At 38.9% G+C, this 16,892-nt stretch overlaps 1 protein-coding gene and 1 non-coding gene across 2 annotated transcripts; one reads left to right on the top strand and one right to left on the bottom strand.

The window, feature by feature from the left end:
• Positions 1-3,577: 3,577 nt before the first annotated feature.
• On the top strand, positions 3,578-3,684 carry LOC136228140 (small nucleolar RNA R71). The gene has a single exon (XR_010688475.1). It is a non-coding gene; the product is annotated as a small nucleolar RNA R71 (small nucleolar RNA).
• Positions 3,685-9,723: 6,039 nt separating this feature from the next.
• Positions 9,724-10,836, bottom strand: LOC136225918 (uncharacterized). Its single transcript, XM_066014086.1, has one exon. It carries the CDS (start codon positions 10,728-10,730, stop codon positions 10,083-10,085), a length of 648 nt encoding a protein of 215 aa, XP_065870158.1. The 5' UTR covers positions 10,731-10,836; the 3' UTR covers positions 9,724-10,082.
• Between the last annotated feature and the right edge of the window lie 6,056 nt (positions 10,837-16,892).

Here is a 16,892-nt window from a genome sequence, read left to right as displayed (position 1 = left end):
CTCCATTATGTCCTCCATAAGAGCTAGAATGACATTCTGACATTATGGATTCAAATTCATTTTCACCAACACATCTCCAAATTATCCCGTCACCACAAGTTTTGAACAGAAAAGGATCTTCCCAAAAGTATTGTTTAATATCGAAGAAAAATTTCTTCCTTTGATGGGAATTTAATCCTTCCGGAACAATATTGGCTGCGAGATAATTAGCAATATCTGCATACCAAGGTGATATGAAACTTTTCATTTGATAGAGATGTTCATCAGGGAAATCATCTCGTATACCGATAGTTTCACCTATAGGACCGTTTTCATCTTCAAGTCTCGATAGATGATCGGCGACAAGGTTTTCAACTCCTTTTTTGTCTTTAATTTCTATATCAAATTCTTGCAATAATAAAACCCATCTAATTAGACGTGGTTTTGCATCTTTTTTAGCAAACAAATATCTTAATGCTGCATGATCGGTATAAATAATAACTTTTGAACCTAATAAATATGACCTAAACTTGTCACATGCAAAAACTACGACTAACATTTCTTTTTCTGTTGTGGTGTAGTTTAATTGTGTACCAGACAGTGTGTGACTTGCATAGTAAATGACATGAAGTTTCTTATCCTTCCTTTGACCTAAAACACATCCGACAGCTAAGTCACTTGCATCACACATAATTTCAAAGGGTAAATCCCAATCAGGTTTAGCAATAATAGGTGCACTGACTAAAGCAGTTTTCAATGTTTCGAAAGCTTTAACGCATTCTTCATTAAAATCAAAGGTTGAATCTTTCATGAGTAAATTAGTAAGTGGTTTGAAAATTACAGAGAAATTTTTAATAAATCTTCTGTAAAAACCAGCATGTCCTAAGAATGATCTTACTCCCTTAACAGTAGTTGGAGGGGGTAATTTCTCTATTACTGAGTTTTTTGCTCTATCTACTTCTAATCCTTTTTCAGATATTTTGTGACCTAAAACAATTCCTTCGTCAACCATGAAATGACATTTTTCCCAGTTTAATACCAAATTTGTTTCTTCACACCTAGACAAAACTTTATCCAAGTTTTATAGGCACGAATCAAAAGAATCTCCATAAACTGAAAAATCGTCCATAAAAACTTCCATGATATCTTCAATGAAATCATTAAAAATCGCAGTCATACAACGTTGAAATGTTGCAGGTGCGTTACATAGACCAAAGGGCATTCTCCTATATGCAAATGTTCCGTAAGGACATGTGAAGGTTGTTTTATCTTGGTCATCCGGGTAAATGTATATTTGAAAGAATCCAGAGTAACCGTCAAGAAAACAGTAGAAAGCATGACCAGCTATCCTTTCGATCATTTGATCAATGAAAGAAAGAGGAAAATGATCTTTCCTTGTTGCTTTATTTAAATTTCTATAATCTATACAAACCCTCCAACCAGTGGTGGTTCGTGCGGGTATTAATTCTCATTCTTCATTCCTTACAACTGTTATGCCTCCCTTTTTAGGTACGCAATGGATCGGACTATCCCATTCACTATCCGGGATAGGGTAGATGATTCCATTATCCAGAAGTTTAGTAATCTCATTTTTTACTACTTCTTTCATGTTCGGATTTAGGCGTCTTTGCCTATCCGCTTTAGGTGGCTTATCTTAAGTGAATTCTATTCATTACAATACTTGGATTAATACCTTTTAAGTCAGAAATTTGCCAACCCATACTTCCTATCCTACTTCTAACAACTTCTTTCAATTTTTCTTCTTGAACTTGTGTCAACTTGTTAGAGATAATTATAGGTAGAGAATCGCCTTCGCCTAAGAAAGCGTACCTCAAATGACTTGGTAATTCCTTAAGTTCTAATTCAGGTGGAACTATAATTGAAGGCGGAACTGGTCCATCTTCTCGAATCAAAGGTTCTGGGTCCTTATCTTCTAGTTCCTCACTCATTATAGGTTCTATTATTTCTTCTTTTTGAACAATGTCATTTACACATTCTTCAATTAAATCAAGTTTCATACAAGCGAAATCCTCCATAGGATATTTCATCGCTTGATTCATATCAAACTCAATCTTATCATCTCCTATTCGTAAAACTACTTTCCCTTCCGACACATCAACTAGAGCACGTCCCGTGTTCATGAACGGTCTACCAAAGATTAGCGGACAATTTACATCATAAGCAAAATCTAAAATAACGAAATCGGTAGGAAAAATAAATTTGTCAACTTTAACTAAAACATCCTCAATTATACCGTATGGTCTTTTAGTGGTTTGATCCGCTAATTTCAAAACCATATTGGTACGTTTGATGTCTTCTTCTAAGCCTAACTTATTAAAAATAGATAATGGCATCAAGTTAATGCTTGCTCCTAAATCACAGAGACAACTGGGGAATTCTATATCTCCCAATTTACACGGAATGGTAAAACATCCGGGATCTTTGAGTTTTGTGGGCAAATTGCTTGACACAATCGAACTGCAATCTTCAGTTAGTGAAATGGATGAAATCCCTTCCCAACTGATTTTCTTTGAAATTAAATCTTTGAGGAATTTTCCATAGTTGGGAATTTGCGTAATTGCATCCATAAACGTTAAATTAATATGCAAATTCTTAAGTTTGTCTAAAAATGTTAAAAGTTGTTTATCATAGTCCTTGTTGCGGACTTTGTGTGGAAAAGGTGGTTTGGGTACAAAAGTTTTTGTACTAGAGTCAATCAGTGCATCTTTTTGTTTTAATGTATCTTCTTTGGGTTTTGGTAAATCAGTTCCAAGTAAAGTCGAATTTCCGGGCATTTCCGGGCCTAAGTAGTTTTTCCCTGAACGAAGAGTGATAGCCTTAACATGCTCTTTCGGATTTTCTTCCGTATGGCTTGGAAGACTTCCCTCTTTGCGGGATGGAATTGATTTAGCGAGTTGTCCAATTTGAATCTCCAAATTATGGATGCTAGATGATTGGTTTTTAATAAGCTGATCGAATTTATTCTCGATCCGTTTAAAACCATCGTCGTGATTACTTATTTTTCCACTCATAGCATCAATAAATTTGTCGATTTTAGAAGATAAAGTGCTAATCGTATCTTTTGATTGATTTTGATAATTAGTAGTACGATTTTGATTAGCATTAGCATTATTATTATCTCTCCAGTTAATTAGGATGATTTCTCAATCCAGGATTATATGTATTGGAATAAGGGTTATTATTTTGGTTTTGCCCTTGGACAAAATTTACCTGTTCAATTTCACTCATACCTTCGTAATCCACATCTGTTTGGATTGGCTTACCATTAGAATCACACGGTGCCATAAACCTATCAATTTTGTGCGATAAGGCAGAAAATTGGGCTTGCAACATCGCTACTGGATCAAGATTCACTATACCTTTAACTGATGATGTTGTTGAGGATGATGGTTTCGCTAATGGTACGTGTCCACGTTCCGCGGGCCACATACAGCTGTTGATTGCCATTTCCTCCAAAAGTTCTCTTGCTTGGGCAGATGTTTTCTTCATAAATAACCCTCCAGACATAGCGTCCAATGAACCTCTAGTTGTAGGATTTAATCCATTATAAAATGTTTGCATTAAAAGTTCAGCGGGCAATTGGTGGTGTGGGCATAAACGTTGAAGTTCTTTAAAACGTTCCCAAGCCTCATAAAGAGTTTCATTATCATTTTGAGAAAAAGATGTTAACTCTTTAATGACTCTTGCGGGTTTTGCTAAAGGAAATTTTTTTGATAAAAATGCTTGGGCTAATTGCTCCCAAGTCTCAATTGATGCGGCTGGCATAGAAGTTAACCATTCTTTGGCTCGATCCTTCAAAGTAAAAGGAAAAAGGCGAAGTTTGATCGCTTCCGCAGTCACATTTGTAATTTTAAAAGTGTTACAAATTTCTAAGAAATTTGTCAAATGGGTGTTAGGATTTTCGTTAGGTAACCCGTAAAACGTTACATTATTTTGCAACATATTAAGCAACGCAGGCTTAATTTCAAATTGATTTGCATTGATTTGGGGTCTAACTATACTGTTTGTTACACCGGCCACTCCTGGCCTAGCGTAATCCATAAGTGTGGCCATAACTTCTGGCTCGGTAATTTTAGTTTTTATTGGGGTTTGGTTTTTCTTTTTCTTTTCTTTCTTGTTCTTTTTAAGGGTTCTTTCAATTTCTGGGTCAATAGGATCTGGTGACGTGCCCGAACTTCGAGAACTGCGCATGAACTTGAAATTTTGCACGAACCGAAACTACCTACAAAACAGAATTTGAAAAATAAATATGTTAGTAATTGAAAATAATTAAAAATATAAAAGTTTGAATAAGTATGAATAAACCTAGATTCGTAATAAAACACGAAAAATTTAAAATTTTGTCAAAAAATTTGGCATATCCCCGGCAACGGCGCCAAAAACTTGTTGAGCGATTTCCGCAAGTGCACGGTATACGCTTGTAGTAATAAAAGATATCGATCCCACAGGGAACGCTTTTTTAACAAAACTTATTTACAATCGGTTAAATTTACTTTTAGGTTTATGATATGGAAAAATCGTTTAATCGGTTTTGGTTTTGAAATAGCTAGAATAAGAATTAGATTAGAACATGAAGATGTTAGAAAATATCTGATTAAAAATGAATTTGCAAAACAGGAACGTTTTAGTACTTTAGAAAAGTAAACAAGTATATTTGTTTGCATTAAGCAAAGAAACAACTTTAAACTTTGTACGAATTATAAAGATGAAATAAATGACGGAACCTCTAATTAATTGGCTTTGAACGCGACAAAACCCTTATCCGGGATAATTGCCCTTAACCAAATTAAAACTCTACCGAGATAATAATTTGCCTAAGTGTTCAACAAAGTTTCCTTGTAAAGATTTTGGATTAAATACGTTTTAATGAAAACACCAGCATCAATCCACTTCGGCTCATTTACCAAAGTGCTGCATAAGAATCTATCGAATAGAACAGACTTTATTAGATGAAATATAAATTGATACAAGTTTACAGAGAACATGGAGCATTGAATTCTTCGACGGCGTGCAAGTGAACGGGTTGGCAATCCTTTCCTTGGGTTTCGTTCGAGTTTGTCAGGCTCAAGGGCGAATCCTCTACTCAATCTTCTCGCTGAATCTTCGTAATAGAGACTGGGTCGGTCTACTACCAAAATGAAAACTAAACTGGAACAATGTCTAAACGCTACTGAATTTGTTATTAATTTGTAAACAATGTGTGTACATCATATTGCTTTTGAATAGAATCGAAATCTAACTTCTGAATCACTTGATTCGGAATTTCTACATAAATTCTACACTAATTTCTTTCTTCTACACATATCACATTCTTTCAACTCTCCATCAACTCTTTATTTATAGATGTTGAAGAGTCTTAATCGAAGTGTCGTGTCCGTTGTGAAGGATCGTGTCCGTTGTGAAGGAATGTCTTTATCCACCCGAACGATCGCGTTCCGTCGAAAATGAAAGTGTGTAACTAGGCTTCTAAATCTCCTGCTCTTACCGAGAATTATCAAATTCACTACCGAGAATGGGGGAGCATCAATTGTACTTCGGACGAAGGGTAAAATGGCTGAAGGACGCGTGTCGCGACCGTGAAAAGGGGAAGCCGCGGTCGCGGCACGGAGCATTTTTCATTTTTTCGCTCTCGTTCGTGTCCTCGACTTGGCGTTATTAATTTTAGTCGTCTTCGACTCCTTTTGTAGGGCTTTTCTTCTATTTTCGAGCTCTTTTTACTCCTATTTGGATTTTACCAAATATTTATGTACCTTGCATGAAAGAAACATATTCGAAAGTAAAAGCTTTCTAAATAGGTATAAATAGCATAAATTCGTAGCAATATTGATGTAATTATTGATAATATTTTAGGTATATTTTGGGCTTAACAGCAACATTAGCTGAAGCTCAGCCTAAAAAAATGTACATTCAGTGTAGACTCTAAGAAATACCTTGAGTTCATGATATCCCAAGAAGCAGAGGTGAAAAAAAACGAACCTCTTAAAATCCTCAAAACATAATAGATCATGCTAGTATGAGTTTGATAACCTTATAGTAACCTCTGCATTCTCAATAGAAAGATCTCTCCACCCGGTGACCTCAAGCAGCTTTGCAACTCAGACAGAGAGATCTTTCTATCTGTGTTCTGGTCGAAGTAATTGAACACCACATGAAGCTATTATCGTGGCTGGAAAAAGAAGGCAATTAATCATGACTTGAGAGTGTTTCTTATTCCATGATAATAAGAAGCTTAATAAAAGATGAAGGACGAGTCTATTGGTTTAATGCGGTTATATATAAAGCTCTCCATTTTCCTAGGCAACTAATCTGAGGTGGTGATGCTAGGTAGCACTCGATATATATAGAGTTCCCCATTTGGTTCTGAACAACTAATAAATAAATGGCAAGTAGCACTCGATATACTACACTAGTAAGGTGGTGAAAGATGTGAAATTCTGATACACAAAACAACCTCGATTCAGTTACAAGCTATATTTTCTAGTATGAACCATTTATCTCCAAGGATGATATTGTTCAGACCTGAGACAACCGGTAGGCTCGCATAATGGACAATCAAGTTCAAAGAATTCGACATCATGTATCAACCTTGAACGATAATCAAAAGTTTCATTTTAGTTAATTTTATAGTTGAGTTTGCAAGGAAATATACAAAATACCCCAATTTGAGCAAAGATTAGGAGATGTTCGTAGACGGGGTATCCTCCTCAATGGGAGGAGGCGTTAGATTCTGGATGCAGGGCTCGATAGGGATACAAACATCCTATACAATCAAGCTAAACTTTCGTATTATAAACAATGCTACTGAATATGAATCCATGATATAGGGACTGCATATCCTTGAAGAGATAGCACCGGAAATGGTGCAAAACTTCTGTGATTCTTGACTCATTGTGAGAAATCAACAAGAAATATGCAATAAAGGAAACGTCCATGGTAAGGTACCTAGGAAAGGTAAAAGAAATGTTATTCCATGTGATAGGAAAGAGACACAATATGTGAATTCATAAATATTATTAGGAAGCAAAATGCAAAAGCAGACAAACTGGCTAAAGCCGCCTTTACCACCAATGATATATAACTTTGTCAATATGAGATTCAAAACATACCTAGAAACACATGAGATATTGCTCGTCTAAGAAGATGAGAAAGAAAATGGGAGAAAACAAATCGTAAAAGAAACATGTTCTTTGAGTGCGCGTATTTAGTTGTTTCCTTCACATAATCTATATGATAAACTAATTTATATTGTAACTTAGTTTTTCAAATTATAATATTCTACATATATAAATTCCGAATGGTGAGTCATAATCTTTCTAATTTGAGTGGATATGACATCTTACATGTCAAGAAATTTTCAAATAACATGTAATAAGAGCATCCTAATGGATGTCACTTAATTGTTATTTTAGCTTTAAAAGTTGTTACTTTAACTTCAGAGCACTTGTGTCTAATATTAGTTTGTTACCAAACTTAATAACAACTAAGTGGGCCAACTCCTTTGTCTTTCATATTATTTTCTTGATAAATTATGGGTAATCGAAAGATTGTCAAATATTTGTATTTTTCCTTTTCAATAATTTCTTGGGCGTGATTTTTAAAAAATGTTATTACACTATGTTCGTGTTCGGCCATTAGATTAGAATTATCCTTTTTTGTGCTCTAATATTAGTTTGTTACCAAACTTAATAACAACTAAGTGGGCCAACTCCTTTGTCATTTTCTACTCATTTAAATAATTTATACTTACTTTTCTCTTTTTGAATGCTTATTTATTAATTAAATTATTTTTTTATCCCTAAAATTTTATAAAGTAACAAGAGGTTCTAATGGAATGTTACTTTTAGATATAATCTATGTCTAGATAACACCATTTGGGTGTTACCACCATTAGACATACTCTAAACGAAACCCACTTTTAAAAACCCTACTATTAAACGAATGTCAGCCAAACAAATTACAAGCTTCTCCAATACTATTAATCTTATTAATTTGCTATCTTGTAAAATCATAAGCTAGTAGGTATAGGATTTTATTAAATATTATCCAAACGATATATGTGTATATATATATACATTGGATTCTTTGATATGAAATTCAATTCAAGAGACATCTCTCCATTTCTAATATGAGATTCAATTCAGATCTTCTACCCTATACTATTCCATTTCTAAATGAGACATCTCTCCATTTCTAATATGAGATTCAATTCAGATCTTCTACCCTATACTATACCACCTGCTCCAGACCGTAAGAGCCATCTACCCTGCACCAGGCAGGTAGACCACCTATACCAGACAGTGTCATTACATATCTGGTTGCATTTAACATTGTAGATTCATAAAAGCTTGTATCTCATATTATATTAGTGTTATTCGCTCATATTATATTAGTGTTATTTGTAGCGAATTGTACTTGATATTTCTTGGATTAGTGAAGTTTCCATCTACCACTGTATTATCCATGAGATGAAGAGATGAAAGCCAAGCAAAAATTCTGACATTATCCAATCCAATCTGTTTCTAGTGGTCCTGAAATATCAGAACTTGGCTAACATGTGTCACAAGAAGAGGATGGATATGCCACTTCCCCACGTAATTATGTCCAATGGTCCTTCCTCAATTTTCTCACGCTGCCCATCCATCCATGTTCCTTCACGGATTTCTTATCTTATTCAAATTCCTATTCCATATTCTGTTACCTTCTCAATTCTTCTACGTCTTTTCAAAGACAAAACGTAAATTGCAATCACATTAAGGGGGAGGGAGTGTTTGTTAGATGTTTTTGACCTCCTATTTACCTTTTCAAAAGTTTAAGATGTTTGATTAGACATCTCCTGTTTACCTTTTGTCTCCGAAAAGTAGCTTTTTATAAAAACTGGGAATCCCTGTTTACCTTTTGTCTCCGAAAAGTAGCTTTTTATAAAAACTGGGAATCCCTGCTTCCGTAACAGGAAACAGCAACACCAGATAAAACAAACCAACCCTAACTCAGGCCAAAACTTACCATCTAATTTCACTCCCAATTCAAATCCCTCCTCCAGATTCTTCTTTATTTAATTCATAATTATGAGCCAGCTGTCTCTTTGTATTTTCTATTCTTTTTCTTTTGCTTCTGCTTCATTACTTTTTCTCCAAATAAAATAATCAACTCCTTTGTAAATGGAGTAATACCCTGCCCCTTTTTTTTTTCCTTCTGTTTCATTACTGATTAATCCATGTCCAAATGCTTTCTCCAAAGCAAGTCCTCTCTTATACTGACATTTTAAGTAAAAGAGGAGACTAATACTGACAATACTTTTTTACCATATTCCCTTAGGGTTTGTAATTTAATTATTCAAAGGAAAATTAATACTTAACCATCATCGCCACCATTGATATGTTTAAAAATTCCGGTCTCGGAAATGGAGGACATCCGCAAGCTTCGTGCCTGTATCAAACAACACGTCAAAACATAGATTAATAATTTCTTAAAATATTATACTTAAATAATAGAAAACAAAATATATAAAAAAAAAGAATACAGAGTAACGGGATATACCTTGCACGCAGGACCACGCAACTGGCAAAGGTAACGGCAATGTTAACGACGCACGCAACGACGGGTACGCTTACGGTGAACGAATCCGTCAACGCTTAACGGGATGTTCACGGCTAACGGAAAACTGCAAGCACAACAGGCGCATACAAGTCAAAACCAATTATTTGGAAGTTTTGGCTTGAAATGAATTGTTCAAAAATTAAATTCAATTTTAATCGACATTAAGTTAGATCATCAGATTTAAAGGTCTAAAATCTCCTTGCATAGCATTGATATGTACAAACAAAGGATTTCTCTTCAAACTATGTCCCGAAATAATCTAGGGTATCGAGTACAAAAACTCGTCGACGAAGACTGTCTCTATTCGGATCAAAATCCAGTCGTCCGATTCGACACAGCCAACGCTGCAGATTAAAGGAAATCATCCCGTACAAATCCGTTTATGTCTCAGCTATACACACCTTCGCCGGATCCTAGCATACGTTGCCGGAATCTGATCACGTTGAAATTAAAAAAAAACAATCAACCTGTGAATCCAAGCAGAATCAGATAGGATCATCAGCTTTCGACATAACCGAAAGCCTGCTTGGCCTAGGCTGGAAATCACCTCGACGCTTCTGTTGATGTGAAGATGGACGGATCAAAGCCGTCAACGCTCTCATCACCCAATCCCCCTCAACGCCGCCGATTCTCACGATTGAATTCTTCATCGCAGATCGCCTCATGTTCAGCCGGTTGGGGGTGTAGGAATCCGATCCATGACTGTGAGAACCAGTATTCTTGTGCAGGCTACACCGAAACGATCCAGGATGCGATGTTGGAGAACACATACATGTCTTCGTCTTCTTACGGAGAGAAATCGGATTCTTCTGCGGAGCAACCGATGATATCGAACGATTTGGAGAACTAGATCGGCCAATACAGACACGAAAGGAAGGAGATGGTGTAGTTGAGGTCGTGTAGATATTAACACGAGTAGGCGAAGCTGATCTGTGGTGGTGATGGTGGTCGTCACTGTTGAAAAAGGAAGACGGCGGAGAATGAAAACTGGAGCTGGTTGAAGAAGCAAATGCAGATGATGAAGACGATGAAAAATAAGAATCGGAATGTACGGATCGGAATCTTCCACAAGGTGAACCGGAGCGGAGGACTGGACCACTGCTGGATCTTCTGGACTGCGAACTCATAGCCATTTTATCTCAGATCGAAAGGTGGAGGAGGAGGAAGAAGAGCAGAGGGGTTGTTTTGGGGATTTTCCCTTTAGGGGGCCCGAAGGCTAGTTGGTTTGGCAAACCTAGCGAGTCTCCAAGGTTAGATTTATAGTTGAGTAGGATGAGGGTGAGATTGTAAATAAGTGGAAGTAGCAGGGGTTGGTTATTGATTTGGTTGAGTTAACTATGGTTAGTTGAGAGTCGGTTTGACTAAGGGGTTTGGTTAATGTATTAGAATTCTGAACCAACTGATTATTTTGAATTTGATGTGCTGTGATGGGGAGTGTGGAAACTGACGAAAGAATGAGCCGTTTGTTTGCCAGCTTTCTCAAACACCTTCGATGGATACCACGTGTAAAGTTTCGTGGAACGGTCGCTCTTCTAATTACCAATTTGTACCATGCATACGCAATTAATTACAAATGAGCCATTCGCTTTTGCTGCTTTTTATTTTTGTTTATTTTTTCTATAGCATAATAGTCCCTCACATTTCTGAATTCTCATTTCAAGCCACTTAACATAGTGGGAATAATTTAATTATGGATTCTTGTGAATTTCAAGTAGGGTACATAAAAATAAATTTTAGAAATTCAAACCAAATAAAAAATTAAATTAATAGAAATTGATAAATTATCATATGATTTTATATATATGGGGATAAAGATTTATATTAACGGTTTTTAAAAAGTATAGATTTATCTTAATTTATGTAAATTTAACGTTAACGTTTTCAATGAAAATAACTATATTTAAAGAGGAGTTTAGTTTCTTTCTGAAATTACGGCCCTAAATGAGGCTATCACCTAACCTGCGGCGCTCTTGATAGTTCGGCTAGGTTTTTTTGCCGATCTGGTGCACGGCAGCCTTCAACGGCCGCTGATTGTTACTTCTGGTCACGTTACAAACGCTCTCCACCTGAAAAAATGGTGGATTATATTGAGAAACAATGGAGAAAAATGAAATTGACGAAAGAGGAAGATGAAGTAGTTGTTCTCGGTACGAATGAGATGGGCGGCACAACGGACATGTCGAAGAAAGTAGTAGGGCGCCTGCTATCACCAAAGCCACTGAACATCCGCACTATGTCTAATGCCTTCAATGCAATCTTGAAGACTAACAAGGGCTTTAAGGTGAATGAATGCGGGGATGGATTATTTATTATCGAATTCCAATCAGCAAAAGACAAAGAGAGAGTGATGCGAGACTCCCCATGACACTACGATAGTCACCTTGTAATATTAGCCAATCTGGAAAGAATAACACAGCTGTCTCAACTGCAGATGAATAAATGTGATTTTTGGATTCGGATTGTAGACATCCCACTAAGCTGCAGAACAGAAGGAGCTATACAAAAACTATCAAGCCGGGTAGGGGAATTTGTAATGATCGACTGTGACAGTCTGCAAAACTGGGCGACATACATATGTGTCAGGGTCCGCCTGAACGTAATGAAAAGGCTGATACGTGGAATCTTCCTACAGGATGAGAATGGAGAGGAAGTATGGGTGTCCTTTAAGTATGAAAAACTTCCAAACTTTTGCTACCTGTGCGGTATTATAGGCCATGTGTATGACGATTGTGAAGCAGGGTTGGCTAGAGAGGTGAATGATGAATGGCCCTATGATCCCTCCCTGAGGGCCTCGCCTACACGGCTGCGAAATATATCTTACAGCATCGGGGAGCATAAGCACGGGGGAGAAAATACGGGCGGAAGTTCTGAATTGGGATCTTCTCGAGTGGCCAGACGTATGGTCTTTCCGACTGCGGATGATGTTGTGGGGGATACAGGTCTTAGAGCAGTAGGAAACAGTCCAATTGGGAACAACAGTAAGATAAGCGAGAATATCAGGGCGGATAGTGATGTTGAGATGCAGAATGTCGACATCAGTCACACCTGGGAGCTCAGGTCGAAGCTGGCGGACATACCCATGGGACCTAGGAAAGGGAATTAGGTCAACCAGACCATGATTGCTGACCCGATCCTAAGTCAAACAAGTCCAATGAAAGGCAGTGAGATTGAGGGGGGGTCTACACCGACGCAAATTGAAATTGAAAAATCTTGCCAGACGGCAGCCAAGGCCAAAGGGCGGGTTGACAAAGGGGGATTTACCAAGCCAAATTATAAGCTCAGTAGGGACGAAGCGACAACGGGCCTTAGTAATTGATGACGAATCGGAAGAGGAAATACAACACGGTACCCGGAAAAAGATTTTACTCGATGCAGACCAGATGGTGGAGGCCAACATCAGGCCCCCACCCTACATAATGAAAATACTAAGTTGGAACGTTCAGGGGATGGGTAACTCTTGGACGTTCCGAACCCTCAAGAACTTAATGAGGGAAAATTGCCCAGACATGTTTTTTCTTATGGAGACACGACTAAGGAAAAACGATTACACCAGCTTGTACCGTGCTTTCCCCAATTATAACATCTTTGTTGTGGATGCGGTGGGTGCAAGTGGTGGCTTGATTTTTGGATGGAAAAAGGAACATGATGTGAAAATTACAAACTACTCTCTACATTGCATCTACTTTGTAATTAAGATTAGCGAGGAGGTGAGCTGGAGGGGAGCCGGTATCTACGGCTCTCCGGAGAAAGTTAATAAGAAACACACATGGGAACTTGTGCAACACCTAAATAGTTTGGATTCAATACCAATACTATTCTTTGGTGATTTCAATGAGATTCTATAGAGTTCTGAGAAAAAAGGAGGACGGGTAAGAGAAGACGGGGATATGACAGCCTTTCAGGAATGCCTTGATATGTGTGAATTAGCGGATCTGGGGATCACTGGGGAAACTTTACATGGTTCAACAGAAGAGCAGGGAATGAAGCAATCTGGGAACAACTAGATCGTGCAGTAGCGTCATCAACTTGGATTGATCATTTCCCCGACAATCGAGTATATGTCTTAACTAGAATCTCATCTGATCACAATCCGCTACTGATCTGCTGTGCTGAAAAAGAGAGATCCCAACCAAAACGCAATAGGCAATTCCGATTCGAAGCTATGTGGCTAAGGGATGGGACATGTTCAAAAGTGATTGAGAAGTATTGGCGCGAGCAGCACCCAGGTATATCAGTTCAGGAAAGGATAAAAACCGTGGCCAACGAACTGTGTAAATGGAACCAAACCAACTTCCGAGCGCAGAAGGGGGAATTACAGAAAATGGAAAGGGAGCTCCACCAATTGCAAAATCGAGCTCACCCGTCGACGGCCAGAAGGGAGGCGGAATTGACTGAAAAAATTGTGGAATTGCAGATAAGAGAAGAAACCAAATGGAAACAGCGGGCCAAATCAGATTGGTTGAAATCCGGGGATCGGAACACGGGTTATTTCCATGCCAAATGCACCGCCCGTTGCCGAACCAACAGCCTAAAACGGCTGAAAAACAACAATGGGGAATGGCAGAAGGGAGACCGGGGCGTGAGCGAGGTAGTGCTTGAATATTTTGCTGATCTATTCACAAGTAATAATCCACCTGCAGGTTTATCTTTTGTTCAGGCTGTAGATTCTCGCCTAACTGAACAGCAGCAAGTGCAGATTTTAGTACCGTTTCGGAGGGAAGAAGTTGAGCAGGCGATTAAGGCAATGCACCCAACTAAGGCACCGGGACCTGACGGAATGCCTCCGATTTTTTACCAATCATGTTGGGAGGTGATAGGAAATGATGTAATTGACATGATCTTGCAATGCCTGCATAATTGTAGTATGCCACAGGACCTAAATCATACCTTCATCACATTGATACCGAAGGTCAAAACCCCGACGTCAGTGAAAGACCTCAGACCCATTGCACTCTGCAATGTTCTTTACAAGATAATGTCAAAGGTGCTTGCAAATCAGATCAAATCTGTTCTACCTAACACCATATCAGACACACAGTCGGCTTTTGTTCCAGGATGACTAATAACAGACAATGCAATTTTGGCTTTTGAGGCTTTCCATCAGCATGAAAACCAGGATAAAGGGAAACCGGGGCAACTTTGCAGTCAAGCTTGACATGAGCAAAGCATACGATAGAATTGAGTGGACTTTTCTTGAGCAGGTAATGACTCAGATGCAATTCCCTACAACTTTTATACAGCGGGTGATGATGTGTGTCTGAACTGTATCCATGGATTTTCTTATTAGCGGAAGTCCTACGGGACATCTACAACCTGCCAGGGGCCTCCATCAAGGTGACCCAATCTCTCCTTACTTGTTCCTTATATGTGCCGAGGCGCTGTCCGCCAATATCAGGAAAGCTGAGTCTACAGGGGAATTACACGGAGTCAAAGTAACCTGTGAGAGCCCTAGCCTCTCACACTTGTTCTTTGTAGATGACTCCCTTTTTATTTGGAAGAGCAACTATTACTGAAATTGCTAAGCTTCGAAGTATTCTGGGATTATATGAGCAACATTCGGGGCAGATGATAAACTTTGACAAGTCCGAAATCTTCTTCATCCACGGGGTGCCAATTGGTAGACGAGCCACTATTACTGCGGCGCTTGGTGTCTGGGAAACCGGCGCTTTCCTGAAATATCTCGGGCTCCTAACAATTATCAGTCACAGTAAGAAAGCAGTGTTTGCCAGCATTAAGGAAAGAGTGTAGAGAAGGCTAAAGGGATAGGGGAGAGATACCTGTCAGCAGGTGGCAAAGAGGTCTTAATTAAATCGGTCATCCAATCCATCCCAACATACATTATGTCCTGCTTCTTGCTACCTGACAGTCTCTGCGAAGATATCCAGGGCATGATTAGTCGCTTCTGGTGGGGTGGGTCAGACACAAAACGACCAGCCTTCTGGCACACTTGGGATACAATGTGTAAAACCAAGGATAATGGTGGACTAAGTTTCAGAAAGCTAAGCTCATTCAATCTGGCTCTACTTGCCAAACACCTATGGAGGTTGATAAAGAACCCCGACTCCCTATGCTCCCGAATATTGAAAGCTAAGTACTATCCCCATGATGATCCGTTAACGGAAAACATTTGCTCAAATCCTAGCTATTTTTAGCGAACCCTGAGAAAAGCCCGAACAGAAATCCGTGATGGTATGATGTGGAGGGTAGGAGATGGTCAGACAATCAGAATCTGGACAAACCAATGGGTACCATCGCTAAACGCTAAACGTCCATTAGGATGCTTTATTCCGATGACACCGGAAAGGGTGAATAAACTGCTCAACGATTCAGGTACGGAATGGAACTTTCCCTTGCTTAACTCATATTTTTCTATGACAGACCGCATGGAAATTGAAAAAATTCGGATCAGCTCCCTCCCTCGAGCTGACGAAAATTACTGGAGCTTTACACCACATGGGAGATTCACCGTCAGGACTTGCTATCACCGAATTGAACAACGCAGACGGGAGGCAAGCACAACATCGACATCACTAGCACAGAGGCGTGAATGGTGGCGGAAACTCTGGACACTCAATGCTCCTCCCAAAGTCAAGCACTTTATATGGAAATTCCTGTTAGAGTCTCTACCATGCGCAGTAACACTAAGGCGATGAGGAATTCCAGCGGATCCGAGATGCCCTCTATGCCTAAATAATGAAGAGGATCAACACCATATTTTTGTCAGTTGTTTGGCGGTAAAAGAAGTGTGGAAATTGGCGAACCTACCAATTCGCTGGGATCAGATACGCGCAACGAACTGCAGGAATTGGCTGCTGACCTGCTAGGAAAAATCAGATGAGGATGCACGCAAATGGGGAGTCGTGATCCTTTGGTGGATTTTGTTCAGAAGGAACTTTATGCAACACGAAGGTAAGCTGCTAACAACGACTATGATGATTACTAAGGCTCGTGGCTTCCTCACTGATTGGACACAAGCGAACTTACTGACGAATAAGTCTCAGTGCAACCCATCTCCTGATGCTTACAAGGTTTGGCGTCCTCCTCCCGCAAGTGTCACAAAATTAAACTGTGATGCTACATGGGCGGACAATGGCCTCTCCGCAAGTGTCGGGGTAGTTGCTCGAGATGCGTCAGGCCAAGTCCTATTATCGGCTGGAATCCCGGGCCCACTGTGCTTATCGGCTGAAGCAGCAGAACTCACTGTCATACTGAAAATCCTGGAGCTAGCACAGACTTACAACTTCACCAACATCCAAATCGAATCGGATGCAAAGGCTGTTGTCACAGCGCTACAG

This window comes from Euphorbia lathyris, chromosome 4 (genome assembly GCF_963576675.1).
Source record: "Euphorbia lathyris chromosome 4, ddEupLath1.1, whole genome shotgun sequence".
In the NCBI taxonomy this organism is placed as follows: domain Eukaryota; kingdom Viridiplantae; phylum Streptophyta; class Magnoliopsida; order Malpighiales; family Euphorbiaceae; genus Euphorbia; species Euphorbia lathyris.
This window is presented reverse-complemented; position numbering and strand designations above follow the sequence as displayed.